The 16,216-nt window shown below is 38.8% G+C and overlaps 1 protein-coding gene across 9 annotated transcripts in view; it reads right to left on the bottom strand.

Moving 5' to 3' along the window:
- The window catches only part of PATJ (PATJ crumbs cell polarity complex component), a 358,003-nt gene that overhangs the window by 225,105 nt on the left and 116,682 nt on the right, over positions 1-16,216 (bottom strand). For all 9 annotated transcript variants that reach the window (XM_082834080.1, XM_082834079.1, XM_082834082.1 and 6 more), the window contains 2 exons: positions 13,763-13,886; positions 8,137-8,311 (listed from right to left, as the gene is read on the bottom strand). In XM_082834080.1, coding sequence (XP_082690206.1) covers positions 8,137-8,311; positions 13,763-13,886 — 299 coding nt within the window. The remainder of the gene's footprint in view (positions 1-8,136; positions 8,312-13,762; positions 13,887-16,216) is intronic.

Genomic DNA, 16,216 nt, shown 5'->3' on the forward strand with positions numbered 1-16,216 from the left:
CCACCTCTGGGAAGGGGAAAGGGGCTAGAGATGGAGCTCAGTCACCAATGGCCAATGATGTAATCAATCATGCCTGCATAATGGAGCCGCCATAAACCACCCCCCACCCCACCACCCCGGCCCCCCCAAACAACAGGGTTGAGAGGACACATTAAAGTGCTGGGAGGGTGATGTGACCCAAGAGAGCATAGAAGCTCTTGCATCCCACACACCCCCTTCCCTGGCTTATGCATCTCTTCCACTTGGCTATTCCAGAGTTGCACCCTTTGTAATAAACCAGTAATAGTGAAGCACTTTCCTGAGTTCTGTGAGCCATCCTAGCAAATTTTCAAACCTTAGGAAGGTGTTATGGGAACCCTCAATTTATAGCCAGTTGTTCAGAAGTAGAGTTGGCAACCTGGAATTTGTGACTGGCATCTGAGGTTGGGGCAGTCTTACGGGACTGAGCCCTTCACCTGCGGGGACTGTACTAACTCCAGGTAGTTATGTCAGAATTGAAATGAATTTTAGGGTACACAGTGTCCAGAGAATCAGAGAATTGGTTGTTGGGTGGAGGAAAAAACTCATACATTTGGTGTCAACAGTTTGTAAACAAAGAGAGTTCATGATAGGTATTAAGAAAAAAAAAGTAAGTATTTTTATTATGGCACATGTATAATATCATTATAAGAATTAAATTCTTAAATTTAAAATTACGTAAAATAGAATGGAAACCAAGCTTTAACATTAGTATGGGCTATATGCTTTTCTATTAAAAAAAAATTAAAATAAAAAATATCCTAAACTGCTGGCTTTCACATACAATATTAAGCAAAGGGGGAAAAATTTTGTCTAAAATATGGACAATTTTAGTTTTCTTTAAGAAAATGTACGACAAAAGGATTTATTCTGTTAGAAGAGACTTTTTCAAAGCATATTATCCTTTTTCAGGAAATTGATAAACAATATTTTGTTTACATTACTTCATACCTAAAGAGGGATAAAACTTTCAAAAACATAGTGTGATTAGTTTTAGAAATAAAGTCACAGGAGACAAGCAACTATACAAAATAATGTAGTCACTTTACACTGATAAATGCATATACCTTTCAACCCAAATTAAAATTTAACGGAGAAAGTAAAATACTTTTACTGTACATATTAAGGTGTAAATTTGCACAAATGTACTTGAATCTTTCACAAGAGAATTCTAACCTCTAATTTTATAATTTGCACTTTGATTAGACATGGTCAATAGCTCAATCAGTTAGAATCTCAAATCTTAAAATAACTGAACTTTTGCCTTTTACATTTAACCAGAGTTTTATAACCACTTTTTCCCTAAAGGAATTAACCATCTAATAGAAACAATGCTTTTTATTTTTAGTTCAGTCCTTTATAACAAATGCCCAAAGTTATAATTCATTACAGATTTGGGAGGAAAGATGGAGTGCCCCATTAATGAACAAGTGGATATTAATAGTAAGACTTCATCATAATATACAATGTCTTTGAGAATAAAATTTTCAACATCATACAAAAATCAGATGGATCTAGATGGCCAAGGTGACCCTTCCTTTATTTTTCCACAAATGATAATATTTTATTGTAGAAAAAGCATCCCAAATATAGGATTTCGTAAACACTGGTAGGTGAACAAGTGCAACTTTAAAAGTAAATACAAAGTAAAGAGGCAAAACCTACAAGCATTTTGCCTTTATGAGAAAATGTACTGTTCTCCTGCAGAGGTGATCCCACCCAGAGCACGAATGCGGCTCCACCTCCCATAAAGGCATCAGGGTTGCTTTCTGAACTATGCCCAGTTTAACAATTTCAAAATGATGGCAAGAATATACCTTTTTTTCATGTGAAACTTTTATACACTAAACCATATGAGGGTCAAGCAAACTTGGCACCCCAAAATGATGTAAGCAGGAAGGGTTATGGTTGTACCTATCTCAAGATTTCTTTTTCCTCTTAAAATATAGATTCTATATGGCAATTTTCTGTGACACACCACAGGGAATGTGAGCATTTGGAACCAGGCAGAATAGGCACTACTGTTTTCCAAACTAGTAGGGCTAGTTATACAAATGTTACACTATGACTTTGAAATTACAAAGCAAATTATTACCTGATACCAGCATACATAAAAAATTAGGCATTCTTGTACATGAAAGTTTAAAATGACACAGACATGGTGCTCAATAAAAGAAGCCATATACAAAAAAGCACCTACTGCATGATAACATTTACATGAGTTCTAGAAGAGAAAAAATAATTTACAGTATTAGAAGTCAGGGGCAAGGGGGAACTTTCTGGGTGGATGGAAATGTTCAATATCTTGATTGGGGTGTTGGTAACATGAATGTATACATTTATCAAAATTTAAAAAATTGTCCTGTAAAATTGCATTTAAGACATTTGTTAAGAAATAGAAGTTTAGGGCTTCCCTGGTGGCGCAGTGATTGGGAATCTGCCTGCCAATGCAGGGGACATGGGTTCAAGCCCTGGTCCAGGAAGATCCCACATGCCGCGGAGCAACTAAGCCTGTGTGCCACAACTGCTGAGCCTGCATTCTGGAGCCCACGAGCTGCAACTACTGAAGCTCTTGAGCCTGGAGCCTGTGCTCCGCTACAAGAGAAGCCACCGCAGGGAGAAGCCTGTGCGCCGCAGTGAAGAGCGGCCCCCGCTCACCACAACTGGAGAAAGCCCACGCACAGCAGTGAAGACCCAACGCAGTCAAAATTAAATAAATAAAATAAATAAAAAATTAAAAAAAGAAATAGAAGTTTAAGCCATAAAGGGTAAGTTACTTCCTTAGGTCTCTCCCTTTTCTCTTCTGACCTATAGAGCCTGGGTGAGCAATCAAATATCTAATTATATTTTCATAGGCATTAATGTAATATTCCTATGTGCCTCTTGTCCTAATTTCTCACATTCATCTTCACCTGCAGTGACTGGCGTCTGCAACAGCATGCAACAGCATGGTAAGAGCAGGAAAGTGTCACATACATGAGGCCACAAACTCCTTGGAAACTTCCCCTTTTTACTCCCAACTCAAACATTCCAGAGTAGTCCTCTCTCAAATGAACACATTTATTCTCTCCCTTACTCACAGTCTTCTACCAGTATTCTGAATTTACACATAGTTCTTGGCAGTAGAACTCAAAGGTAAAACTATTAGATACTCACCGTTTACTTAGAAGGCACTAAATGCCAGGCAGTGCTGGGGACTTAAAATATCACATTAACTCACTTAATCCTTTCCCCAGCTATGACGCTCTGCCTCCTATTTCACCTCCCATTATTCAAAACAAAGTATCCAATACCTGAAAGTATTTCTTTTCATTTGCATTGTATTATACCTACAACATGATTTTTTTTTTCAATTTAGAATTTTTTTTTTCACCTTTCACCTCAAGTTCATCATCCTACCAGGCTTTAGCCTCTGACACCTTCCTTGTTTTACTTACTGTGACTTGATTCTATTTTATTTCTTTAAAAAAAACCAAAAACCTCTACAATCTCCTTGAGTGTTTTAATAAACTCAGCAACAATGAATACCCTAGATACACCTCAGGGCCCATGATCCTATCACTGTCATCCAGCATCACTGCCAGCCGCCTTTCATTAAACATTTACTATGTTCAAGGCATTATACGAAGCCCTTTATGTTCACTCTAACTGAACCTTAGAACTACCTACTTTACAAGTGAGGAAATACAGACACAAGGGAAACCCTCTCAGGCTCACGAAGTCATAAATAAAAAAGAGCATATTTGAACAGCACCAAAATATATCTACACTGCAAATCTCCTATTAGTCTGAGAAATGCCATGCCCCCCACTGATGGGCACACCCATGTCTTCAGGCAGCAGGTGATGACAGAAGTGAGTTAGAAAAAGACTAAAGGTGAATTCTGAAAACTTGATCTCAAGTGACGTTATGAAGAAAGAAGGATACTCAGAACAAGATCACTTAGATCCCTCTCAGAGTTATCATGCTCTGCCTGCCCACCGTCCTCCCTTCCTAGAGATCCCCAGTTTCAGGGTGCATCTAACCTCTTAACATCAGTCCTGCCTCCAAAGGTAAGGAGAAATTGTCTTGAGGCGAAAGCACAGTGCACACTGAATAACTCTGCTGGGCCCTACACAAAAATTAATGCAAAGAAGAAACTGCAAAAGAACATATAGCATTTAGCACTAGATGACACCCTGATGATCTGAAAGACTATATTCTGAAAAGAATCTATGCATTACTCAGGAAGTCTCCTGAGTAGCAATAAATATTCACCTATGAACCTAACTCCATGGGGCATACCCTGAAAGATTAAAATGGGGAGTATGATTTACAGGAACTCTTCTGAAGCCTGCTGAGATTTAAATATATCCTACATCTATGACAGCAAGCCAAAAAAACAGCATTCAAATGCAAGACTGATCTCCCAAGACAAAGATTAGGCTGGAGCCCTTAAATGTCTGCGCCAGCACAAGAAAACAGCCTGTCAAAGTACTCACTTCAGGAGTTAAGTGTTATCTGCTCTCTCTGAAGCTGGGAGAATTGAGTAAGACACCACTGATAGACTGTTTCACTTTCTGCAGAAGGAAGGAGGGGGTGGGCTTGGAAATTTGTTTAAACCTTTTCCAATCTACAGTTACAGTTCTATAGCCTGAAAAGCAGCCTCATTTCTGAATTCTTTGGCCAGATTCAATTATTAACACTCAGCACAAGAGAAATTTAAAAAATAAAAGTGTCTCGTTTGAAAAGTAATTTGATCACATAAAAAAGTGGAAACATGTTCCTAACTCCTCCAGCACTTCCACTGCCAAGCCTTTCTCTTAAAAAAACAAACCCTAGGGGCTTCCCGGACATCCCTGCTGGCGCAGTGGTTGACAGTCCGCCTGCCAATGCAGGGGACGCGGGTTCGTGCCCCGGTCCGGAAAGATCCCACGTGCCGCAGAGCGGCTGGGGCCATGGGCCGTGGCCGCTGGGCCTGCGCGTCCGGGGCCTGTGCTGCGCAGCAGGAGAGGCCGCAGCGGTGGGAAGCCCGCATACCAAAAAAAAACAAAACAAAAAAAACCCCCTGGGACTTCCCTGGTGGCGCAGTGGTTGAGAATCTGCCTGCTAATGCAGGGACATGGGTTCGAGCCCTGGCCTGGGAAGATCCCACATGCCGCGTAGCAACTAGGCCCGTGCGCCACAAGTACTGAGCCTGCGCGTCTGGAGCCTGTGCTCCGCAACAAGAGAGGCCGCGATAGTGAGAGGCCCACGCACCGCGATGAAGAGTGGCCCCCACTTGCCACAACTAGAGAAAGCCCTCGCACAGAAACGAAGATCCAACACAGCCAAAAATTACTTAATTAATTAATTAATTAAAGTACCCTTAATTTAAAAAAAAGTATTAAAAAACAAACCCTGGCTGTTTGACACTGCGTTCTGTTCCTCTGGGAGCTGCTTAGATCCCTCGCACGAGGACCCTGGGCCTGTCAGCTCCTCCCCTCTGTACCCTGGTCCAGGTCTGCTGAGTGAAAAGCCACCAGATTCCTCCAACTAGTTCGGCCTATGGGTCTTCCCTTTCCACTCAGAGATGAGCTACACAGAAGCCAGATAACTTTTTACTAAAGTTCTATCTAAAACTCTAGGCAAAGGCCACAGGTCGCTGAACAGAGAAGTGATATAAGTCTGAGACACTTCATATAACACAAAATCTTTCTTGGACTAAGGTTTCAATAAAAGCATTAAGATTCTTTTCCCATATAGGTTATTACAGAACATTGAGTAGAGTTTCCTGGGCTATACAGTAGGTCCCTATTAGTTATCTATTCTATGCATATGTTAATCCCAGTCTCCCAATTTATCACTTCCCCCCACGTTTCCCCTTTGGTAACCATAAGTTTGATTTCAAGATCCGTGAGTCTGTTTCTGTTTTGTAAATAAGTTCATTTGTATCATTTTTTAAATTAGATTCCACAAATAAGTGATATCCTATGATATTTGTCTTTCTCTGTCTGACTTACTTCACTTAGGATGATATATATCTATACATGTATAACTGATTCACCTGTTGTACACCTGAAACTAACACAACATTGTAAGTGAACTATACTCCAATAAAAATAAATAAAGCAATAAGGCCAATTAATCCCACCCCTTTCTCATCTCTGTTATGCTTTGCAACACCTCCAACTCCTTCGTTCGCCTCTCCTGTCCTGTACTCACAGTGCTACACGGTACTGGTGTTTCCTTCAGAGGTGCTTCTGTTCCCATACCCCCCCAAGCACGCCCCCCCAGCCAAACTACCTGTCACACTCCAAGGAATCTCCTTGAATTGTAAAGAAGCCACCCCACATGCTAACTTCTTCCCTCAGTGTTCTCTCAACCTCCTCTGTTCTCTCAACAGCTTCTGCTTCTCTGTCATGGATGCCACACTTGAGTGGGTGACACTCACTCTCTCACTCCCTGCCAAGCTGGGAAAACGGAGTCAATATTTTTCTAAATTCCTTCCCACCACTAGGCCATTACTCTCCTACCCTTATTTCTAAAGCTAATCTCTACTCTCACACCTCTCCTTTTATGGCCCACTTGACTAGCACCCCATCATTCTGAGTAAATAACCTTTCTCCTAAATGACAGAAAAAAAAAAATCAAGGTCATTGGACAAGAACCTCCTTGGATTCCAGTCCTCAAGGTACTAATAGTACTGCATTTGTACCTTCCTTTCATTCCTGGCACCTGTGTCCATGGAGGAGATGAGCTTCCTCCTATCAAACTATTAGAAGCTAATCTCTCTAGGTGTGCAGTGTCCTCTCCCTCCACCTTCTCCAGGGACTACACTTAATCACCCACTTTCTAGCATCTACATATTCCTTTTCTGGATCTTTCACAATCTATGTGTGTGTGTGTATGTGTATATATATATATGTAGATGCATATATAGATGCATATGTAGATGTATATATATATATATATATATATATATCTGCCCCCTTGTCCCATTTCCACAGTGCCCTTCAGTTGTCTAGGTAACATGTGTTCTTTCTGCCTCTTTTCATGATCAGGTTCCTCAAAACTTTAGTCTGCTCTTACTTTGTCCAATATCTGACTTGTTCAATTCTCAACTCACTACTCTCTGATTTCCACTCTAATGAAACTGTTCTAAGCTTACCAAGGGCAACCATGTGATCAAGCCCCACGAAAACGCTTCCATTTTATCTACCTTGACCTCTCCGTAGCACGTAACAATAGTCTGCAATGATCCTTTTGTTAAAATGCTCTCTTCCCTTGGTTTCTATATCAACCTCTAGTTCATCAATTTCCTTCTACATTTTGTTCATTCCACTTCATTATTTTCTTCCTCAGTTCATGCCCTTAATATTGCTGCTTTGCAGGACTCCAATTTTGGCCCTGTTCTTTTATCACTTGAGCCTCCCCTGGATGACTATTCAAATCTAGGAGTTTCACCTACACTTGATCTTGTTCCCAATTATCCATATCAGGATAGACCTCAAAACTAGTCCCCAGAGTCATGTATTTAATTAACTCCATTTCACTTTATTGTCCTATGGATACCTGAACCCTCAACATGTCCCAAACAGAACTCATCGTTTTCCTCTTCAACCTGCTCATGCTCTTATAATCTTATGCCAAGGAATTAATGGTCCCACTAACCATCTAGTTGCCCCATTCAGACACACAGGTCGTCCTCCTACTCCTTCTCACTCCCAGCATGTTATCAGTCACCAATTCCTACAGCTGCTCTAACTCTTAAGTCCAGTCCCTCCCTAATTTGTCCTCGAGTACTTCTTGCTTGAGTTGTTAAATTCTTAATTAACCTTCCATTCTCTAAGTAAATACTCCCATAATCTATTTTGCAGACAACTGCAAGAATACAAAATTGTATATATATAAAAGAAATTATATATATGGTACAATTTTAAGTATGTGAAATTCTCACAGTAATTGTTTTGTATGGTGGGTTTTATTCATAATATTTCGTTGCATTTTCCAAATGTTCCACCATAATCATGCCCGGTTGTTCTCGTTTTTTTTTTAAACATCTTTATTGGAGTATAATTGCTTTACAATGTTTTTTTTTAATAGAAGCAAAAAGAAAGATATTTTATAATGCGAAAACAAAGAGAAATAATATCATACCATGCATCAGTGGCATGTCTAGAAGACAACATTCCTATGTATGCCGAGGCCTTGGAAACAGCTAGAGCCCTGGGGAGCTGGTATAGAGGCAAGTCTTCTTGCTCCCTTGTTTGAGCCACAGCAGGAAGTTCAACAAGCAAGCCAGGACCTTGAACGTCATTTGGAATCATCATGCCTAAAGAGTAAACCCAGATGACAGTGAGCACACGATATACTCATTCATTCTTCATTATACTCATTCATTCTTCATTAATTCAATAAATAGTCATGGATATCTACTACAGGCAGGCCCTTTCCAGAGAGAAGACTTATTTATACTAAACTAAATAAGTAAAACATTTAATATGTCAGATGGTGACAGTACTATGGTAAAAAAAATTCTGCAAGGAAGGGGGATAGGGGTTGCTCAGTGAAAGAGGGTTACAATTTTAAGCATGGTCTCACTGAAAAGATGTTATTTTAGCAATATGAATCTTTTATCAAAAGAATCCCCCTTATAAGTCAGAAAGAGAAAGACAAATACTATATGATATCACTTATATGTGGAATCTAAAAAATACAACAAACTAGTGAATTAAACAAAAAAGAAACAGACTTACAGATACAGAGAACAATCTAGTGGTTACCAGTGGGGAGAGGGAAGTGGGGAAGGGTAATATAGGGGTAGGGAGAAAAAAAAGTTATTATGGGCTTATATGAAATCATGTATGTGAAACGTCTGAAAATCATAAAGCACTGCAGAATTTAAAGAATCTTTCATTCAATTAAGAATCCCCTCTACAATGGTATTCTTACTTTACTAAATTTTCCCTTTATCAACCTAGGCTGTCTCAATTACAGGCATACTGACATTTCACTGATTAAAAAAAATAATTCCACAGAATAACAAATAACCAAATAAAAACACTTACATTTTTAAAGGGGCTTTGTTTATAAATTCCAGGATTCTTTTACATTTGTTACCTTATTTAATTCTCACATTAAACTATGAGTTAGAAAAGATAATAGCAACCATAGTTTATAGGTGGGGAATTCCAGGTCAAGGAATTTTTACTCATTAGAATGAACAAATTGGGACTTCCCTGGAGGTCCAATGGTTAAGACTCCGTGCTTCCACTGCAGGGGGCATGGGTCTGATCCCTGGTCAGGGAACTAAGATCCCGCATGCCACGTGGCACAGCCAAAACAAAAAAGAATGTACAAATTTACCTGACACATCACCTGTGTCATTTTCCCATTTACTGAAAAAAGGAGTAAAAAGAGCAGAGCTGTGCATGCAGTCCTACAGCACATGTTTAGAGACCTGCACCCAGACTGGCATAAACCCATTAATTACTCTTAAGATATACCTCAGTATCCATTATATCTCATCCATTATAAATTCCCAGCCAATCTTTCTTCATCATGTTATACAAATATGATGAATAGTGAATCAAATGCCTCCCTTAAATCCATACATTTATGGTATATTTTTGAGACCTGGCTCATCAGAATATTGGAAATGATCACTAAGAGATATAGACACTCTTCTAAACCTTTTCCTATAAGCATCACCTAAACTTTCCATTTCTTCATATTGAACAAATTTTCTAGTAAACTCACTTCTACTTCTGCTTTTTGTCTTGTCTAGACACACTGGAATCAGGATCTAATCAGCAGAGAATCTGAAGAGGGGGTGAAAGTAACTGTAATGCTCAGGTGGTATTAAAGGAAGTCTCCGGTACCTCAGACATGCTTCACTCCCATCCCCTGGGCCTACGTTCCTGCACAGTCAAATCCATACCAGTGCCGCACTGCTCTAGCTTTGCCTCTGTCTACCTTCTCCCCCTTGAGAAGGGGCCAGAGATGGGATGGAACTTCTGGCACGAATGGCCTAACACAGGAGTTGAAAGAACAGAGAACCGGCTCTATTTGCAGAGCTATTTCCCATCCAGCTATGCTGCTAAAGCAGCCTATTAAATTGCGGCACTGGGTTTCATAGGTTGCTTCAGTTTCTTTAAAACTTTTCATTACCTGCTCCACACAAGGCTGCCCATACCCTTTGCCCACTCCTCCTCCACGGACACCTTGGCAGTGCTCAGATACACATCTCTCCTCTCTCACCATGCTTGACACAGGCAGACTTACAGAGCTGTTCATCAAGTGCACCACGGTACCCGGAAGCCCATAAAATAAATCGCATCCTTCGGGGCCTATGCAGTTGTTAGGTAACAGCCACAACAGAAGCACACAGGTTAGGTAAACAGGGAAGTTTACTTATTTACTTTTTTTAATATTTATTTATTTATTTGACTGCATCGGGTCTTAGCTGCGGGATCTTCATTGCGGTATGCGCAATCTTTCATTGTGGCACACGGGTTCCTTTCTAGTTGTGGTGCGCGGGCTCTAGAGCGTGCAGGCTTAGTTGCCTCGCAGCACATGAGATCTTAGTTCCCCAACCAGGGATCGAACCTGCATCCCCTGCTTTGGAAAGCGGATTCTTAACCACTGGACCACGAAAGAAGTCCCCAGGGAAGTTTAAAAAAAAGGTTCCTAGACAAATGGAAGTTAAAGCTTATAGGAGAGATATGGGGGAAATATCCAAAAGGTTTTTCTACTTAGTGAGGTGCAGGGATAGAAAGATAAACAAAATAAAGGCAAGAAGAATGCAAGTAGAGAAGAGAGGGCGTTACGGCACAACTAAGCAACTGGAAAAAAACAAGTAGGGAATCGGTATGCTGTTAAATCACCACACAGGAGCAGCACATCACCTTCTCATTCAAGAAGTATTTCTTGAGCACCCACTATGGTAACATAATCAGGCATAAGCCTTGACCTCCAGAAGCTTATGGTTATAGACAGGCATGCACATACGCGAGTATGCCTGACGCTGTGTGCAATGACAGAAATTCATCCAGGTTCACTGGAGGCCCATTCCAGGCTGGGCCAGTCAAAGACTGGGAAACAGAACTACTTTCTGTCTGAAATCTTCTGAAATCTCTTAACACTAAATGTATTACTGATTTGACATTTATCTTGTATGCTTTCCATTATTAATTATACTAATTTCTAGGTTTAGTTTCACAGCCTGTGAAGAGCATAGGCTCTTTGAGGAAAACTACTTTTAGACTAAGTACAGGGTCAAAAATAGCCCTTTACACATAGGTTCTCAAAAATAATTTTTAATGTAATTGCTCATAAGTAAATCTAAAATTGTCTGTTACTAACAGAGTGGTCAAAGGGCTACAGATGTGAAAGAGGCCTCACAGAACACTTAGCCCAATTCCATCATTTTACAGCTGAAGAAGTGGAGGGGCTTGGAGAAGCGGGAGGCTCGCCTGGTGACACAGCAGGTTAATGGCTTAGTACTCAGGGGCCTGGGACTGAAATTATACTGACTCTGTACCAATAATTTCTTAGTCCGCCCATGGTTAGCACTAACCCAAGTACTCACACCTGCCACACAGCATTCCGACAGCTCTCAAAACTTTTTCCAAACAGCATGTCGTTATGAACACTCTTCTAGTGAGGACAGGCCTAAGGTATACAAGTGTAGCTTAATTCCTAAAGCTATAATCTCCAAAAATAAATTCCCAGGGCCTTGTCAAATATTAGATTAAGGCAGTGTGGTGGGTTGAATGGTGGCCCAACTAAAATATGTATATCTCTGCCACAGAACCTATAAATGAGAACCTATATGGAAAAAAGGGCTTTGCAGATGTAATTAAATTAAGTATCTTGAAATGAGACCATCCTGATTACCCAAGTGGGCCCTAAATCCAACAGCAGGTGTCCTTATAAGAGAGAGAAGAAGAGAAGACATGGATAGGGAGAAGGGGAGAGGGCCACGTGAGGACGGAGGCAGAAATTAGAATGATGCAGCCGCAAGCCAAAGGACGCTGGAGCCACCTGAAGCTGGACAAGGAAAAGAACAGATTCTTCCCTAGAGCTCTCAGAAGGAGGACAGAATCTTAATTTAGGACTTCTGGACTCCAGAACAGTGAGAGAATTAACTTCTGCTGTTGTAAGCCACCAAGTTTGTGGCTCTTTGTGACAACAGTCCTAGGAAACTCATACAGACAGCAGAAGGCAGAGGAAATAACTTTGGAGTCACTTAGATGATATCCAGAGCAGGGCTCAGAGGAAGACTAGATCATCCCATGAGGACAAAATCCCTTTCCCTATCTTTTTCCCAACTCCACTGCCCTTCCTCACAAACACCCACCCCATATTTCTAGTCTATTCCTTTCAATCCTGATAGTACAAAACAGTGAATGGTTCTCAACCAGGGCAATTTTGTCTCCCAAGGGACATTTGCCAATGTCTGAAGACATTTTGATTTTGATCATGACTGGGAATACCACTGAATCTAGGGTTAGAAGGCAGGGAGGCTGCGAACATCTTACAATGCACAGGTAAGCCCTCTACAACAGAATTATGTGGCCCAAAATAGTGCTTATATGGCTATAAAGTATCAACTGTAATCAAACAGATATGGACCATTAATTCATTTATGAATTCAATTGTGCCATAAATCTCTAAGTATTTAATAGTCAGAGGATACAGAAATGTGGTGAATTAAAAAAAAAATAGTATACCAGGAGAGTTTTGGTGAAAAATCCCATTTTTCTCCTAGTCACAATCAGTTATACATTATGAAAAATTGAATAGACTCATTTAATCTTAGATACTCAAAATTGACTATCCTAATTTTCTTTTTAAATTAACTATTCATGATGTGTTCTGACCTGCAGGGAACTGGCAACTGTTATCATCTCATAGATGCCTTCAATCTTTAACCACATTAAGAATTCCATTCTTTAGATTTTTACCTGACAGAATGTTGAATTCATAAAAAACAGTTACATAACTTTTCTATAGCTATCTCTCTCTCCTAATAGCATATTACCATACAACACAAGAACTGCCCATAGAGAAAGACTTTTCCTATAAGTAGAGTCGAAACAGGTGAAGGACAGCATAAATCCTGAACAATGGCTCTATAAATCCCAATGCTATGAAAGAACTTACCAGGTTCACCTAAGGATCTTAATATTACGACATTAAATATTGCAGTGTTAGATGAGGAAAGATTATTTTTTAAAGTCAAGTTTTCAAAAATATATAAGAATCAATATGGGAAGAGGCAAGGAGAAGCACTATACTTTTAGGATTCTTTAATGGAAACTAAGTTATTAATGTACCAAAATTGACTGTAATATATGGCTATAAAAATGTTTCATAAATGTTTAAAATATGTCTCTCTTTATTAATATTTAACAACCCCATTCAATGAGCTAACAGTATCACTTAATAGCATCAGAGATTTTAATATATATTACTAGAGACTTATTTCAGATTTGGCATAAGGCAGTAGTTTTAGTTTTAATCCATGAAGCTAATAAAAAGCAAAATGAGGCAGGGAAAATGCAGCTCTCTCAGAAAACAGAATCTGAAAGCTCTAAGTTGAAATATGACTCACGTTATTTTTCCAGATATTCTGAAGCAGATTAATTCATAAGCAGATTTCAATTCAAAACATTATAATGAATGAAAATGTGACAGTAAAATTCATCATATATACCAATAAAACTGAAAGATTGCAAAATAATGTAATTTGTGTTTATGAGAAACGAAAATCACAAACCTAAATCCAGACTACTTTCCGTTAACGAATTAAGATTTTCCAGATCATCAAATCTGCTTTGTTGACTGTTTCCTTCAGTTGAGGGTATGGAGGATAGGGAATCGATGCCAAAGTTTTCTTTCATCTCAAGAGGAAGAAAACAGAAATGCATTAGTACTTTATGACAAAATGTGGAACACCATAATGTTGTTCAATCCAGATCATAATGATAGCAGAAAACTGGCCCTGCAAACAAGCCTTCTCAAGTAACGGTTTATACTGGGGTAAGCAGTAACAAATGTTAGTAACTTAATATCTGTAAGAGTATAGGCTAGTAAAATCTGTTTTTTCCAAACAGTGGATTTTTTACCAAAAAAAAAATTGTTTTATAAACATTAATAAGTAGATTTAAATAAACATTCACCAAGGCAGAGGAATAAAAGATCTATCAAGTTAAGCAAGGTCAACGGTTGATACTCATTCTGTCCTGGATCATGCTGGATCACAACTTAAATAGCTTCATTGCTGATCTGGAAACACCTAGTGAATTTTCATAGCTCTAAGCCTTTGCTATGCCCTCCCTGACACTCTTATCTGCCTAGTGAACAACCTGCTCCCCAAACCTAAAACCTACAGGTAAGCACAGTTAAAAGTTATTACACTTTCCTTGTCTTCCTTTTACACACGTCTTTTACGGTTTTCCAAAGTTACAATCTTCCAGAACATACAATTTTCATTGATGTATTTTATTATGATATTTAAAAAACATTTATATGCATGAAATTAAATGACAACATTATGGTCACCGTAGGCATTTACCTTAACTCATTTAAGGTGAATAACACTGTGTTATTCTCTATTGTTGGAAATTTAGGTTGTTCGAAACAAAAAAATGAATTATATTTTTTACAACAGTCCATGTTTTTTCATGGTTATACTGGTCATGCTTCAATGATAAGAAAAGGACCTCTCATAAACTGATGTACCAAATACTGCTAGGTTTTATCAAATAGATTATGAATATAATTGAGTATATAACTGTATCAGATACCCAAAGAAGGCTACAGTACAAAGACTTCAACTCAAATATTAAAAAAGAGGTGAGAAAGGAAATATGACTACTTAGTTGCCTAGAATAAAATAAGAAGAACTTATTAGAGAAGGGAGTCAGGAGGAGATGGCAGCCACTGACGACTTAAAAAGAAGAAATTTTACAACAATTTTTGAACTGTCTGGATTTTTTTTTTAAGTGAATGGCAATTATGGAACTGAGGAATAAGAATTGATGCCTAAATCTGAGATTTCAATACAGTGGGTATGAAAGGTTAAATCTTTAGAAAAATCAATTCAGTTTTTTTCTAAATAGAGAAAAAAATAAAAACATAAAATTATTCTCTGGTAACTAATCCTCAGGCAAAAAGAATCAGATATTTTTAAAAAGGGCAAAGGACTTAAGACATTTCTCCAAAGGATATTTGAAGATCGCCAATAAGCATATGAAAAGCTGCTCAAGGTCACTAATAGAAAAATACAAGTCAAAACCACAGTGAGCTATCACTTCACACCTATTTAAAAAACAGAAAGCAAGTGTTGGTGAGCATGTAGAGAAATTAGAAAACTTGTACATTGCCGGCAGAAATGAAAATGGTACGGTTTCTATGGAAAACAGTACAATGATTCCTAAAAAAATTAAACAGAATTACATATGACCTTACAATTTCACTTCTGGGTGTAAAGCACCCAAAATCTGGTTTTTGAACAAATATTTGTGTACCAGTGTCCACAGCAGCATTGTTCACAATAGCCAAAGATAGAAACAGTCCAGATGTCCATCAGCTGATGAATGAGTAAACAAAAGGTGGTATATATCCCTTCAGTGGAATGTTATTCAGCCTCAAAAAGTGAGAAAACGCTGACACGATATATGTATGAACCTTGAAGACATCATGCTAAGTGAAATAAGCCAGACACAAAAGAATAAATATTGTATGATTCCATCTACATGAGGTGCTTTGAGTAGTCAAATTTTGAGAGACAGAAAGCAGAATTGTGGTTGGTTGCCAGAGGAGGAAGGAAGGTGAGAATGAGAAGTTATTGCTTATTGTGTACAGAGTTTCAATTTGGGAAGATGAAAAAGTTCTGGAGATGGATGGTGGTAATGGTTGTACAATAATGTGAGTGTATTAATGCCACAGGAACTATAAGCCTAAAAATGCTTAAAAGGTCAACTTTATGTAATGTGTATTTTATCACAATTAAAAATAAAGAACCAGATCTATAAATCTTGATGGCTTCACCCTTCAACTAAAATGGAGTAACAGGGTGGTAGAGAATGATAAACTTATAAGTCGTTGGGTACTATTTCCACTCCACAAATATAGCTATATCTGTAACCCAAAATGGATATTACAATGAAGACAGAAGTGATAATGTTCCTCTACCTTTTTGGAGGGCACCCTCTAAATAGAAGAGCAT

This window comes from Leucopleurus acutus (genome assembly GCF_964270905.1).
Source record: "Leucopleurus acutus genome assembly, chromosome: 2".
Classification (NCBI taxonomy): Eukaryota; Metazoa; Chordata; class Mammalia; order Artiodactyla; family Delphinidae; genus Leucopleurus; species Leucopleurus acutus.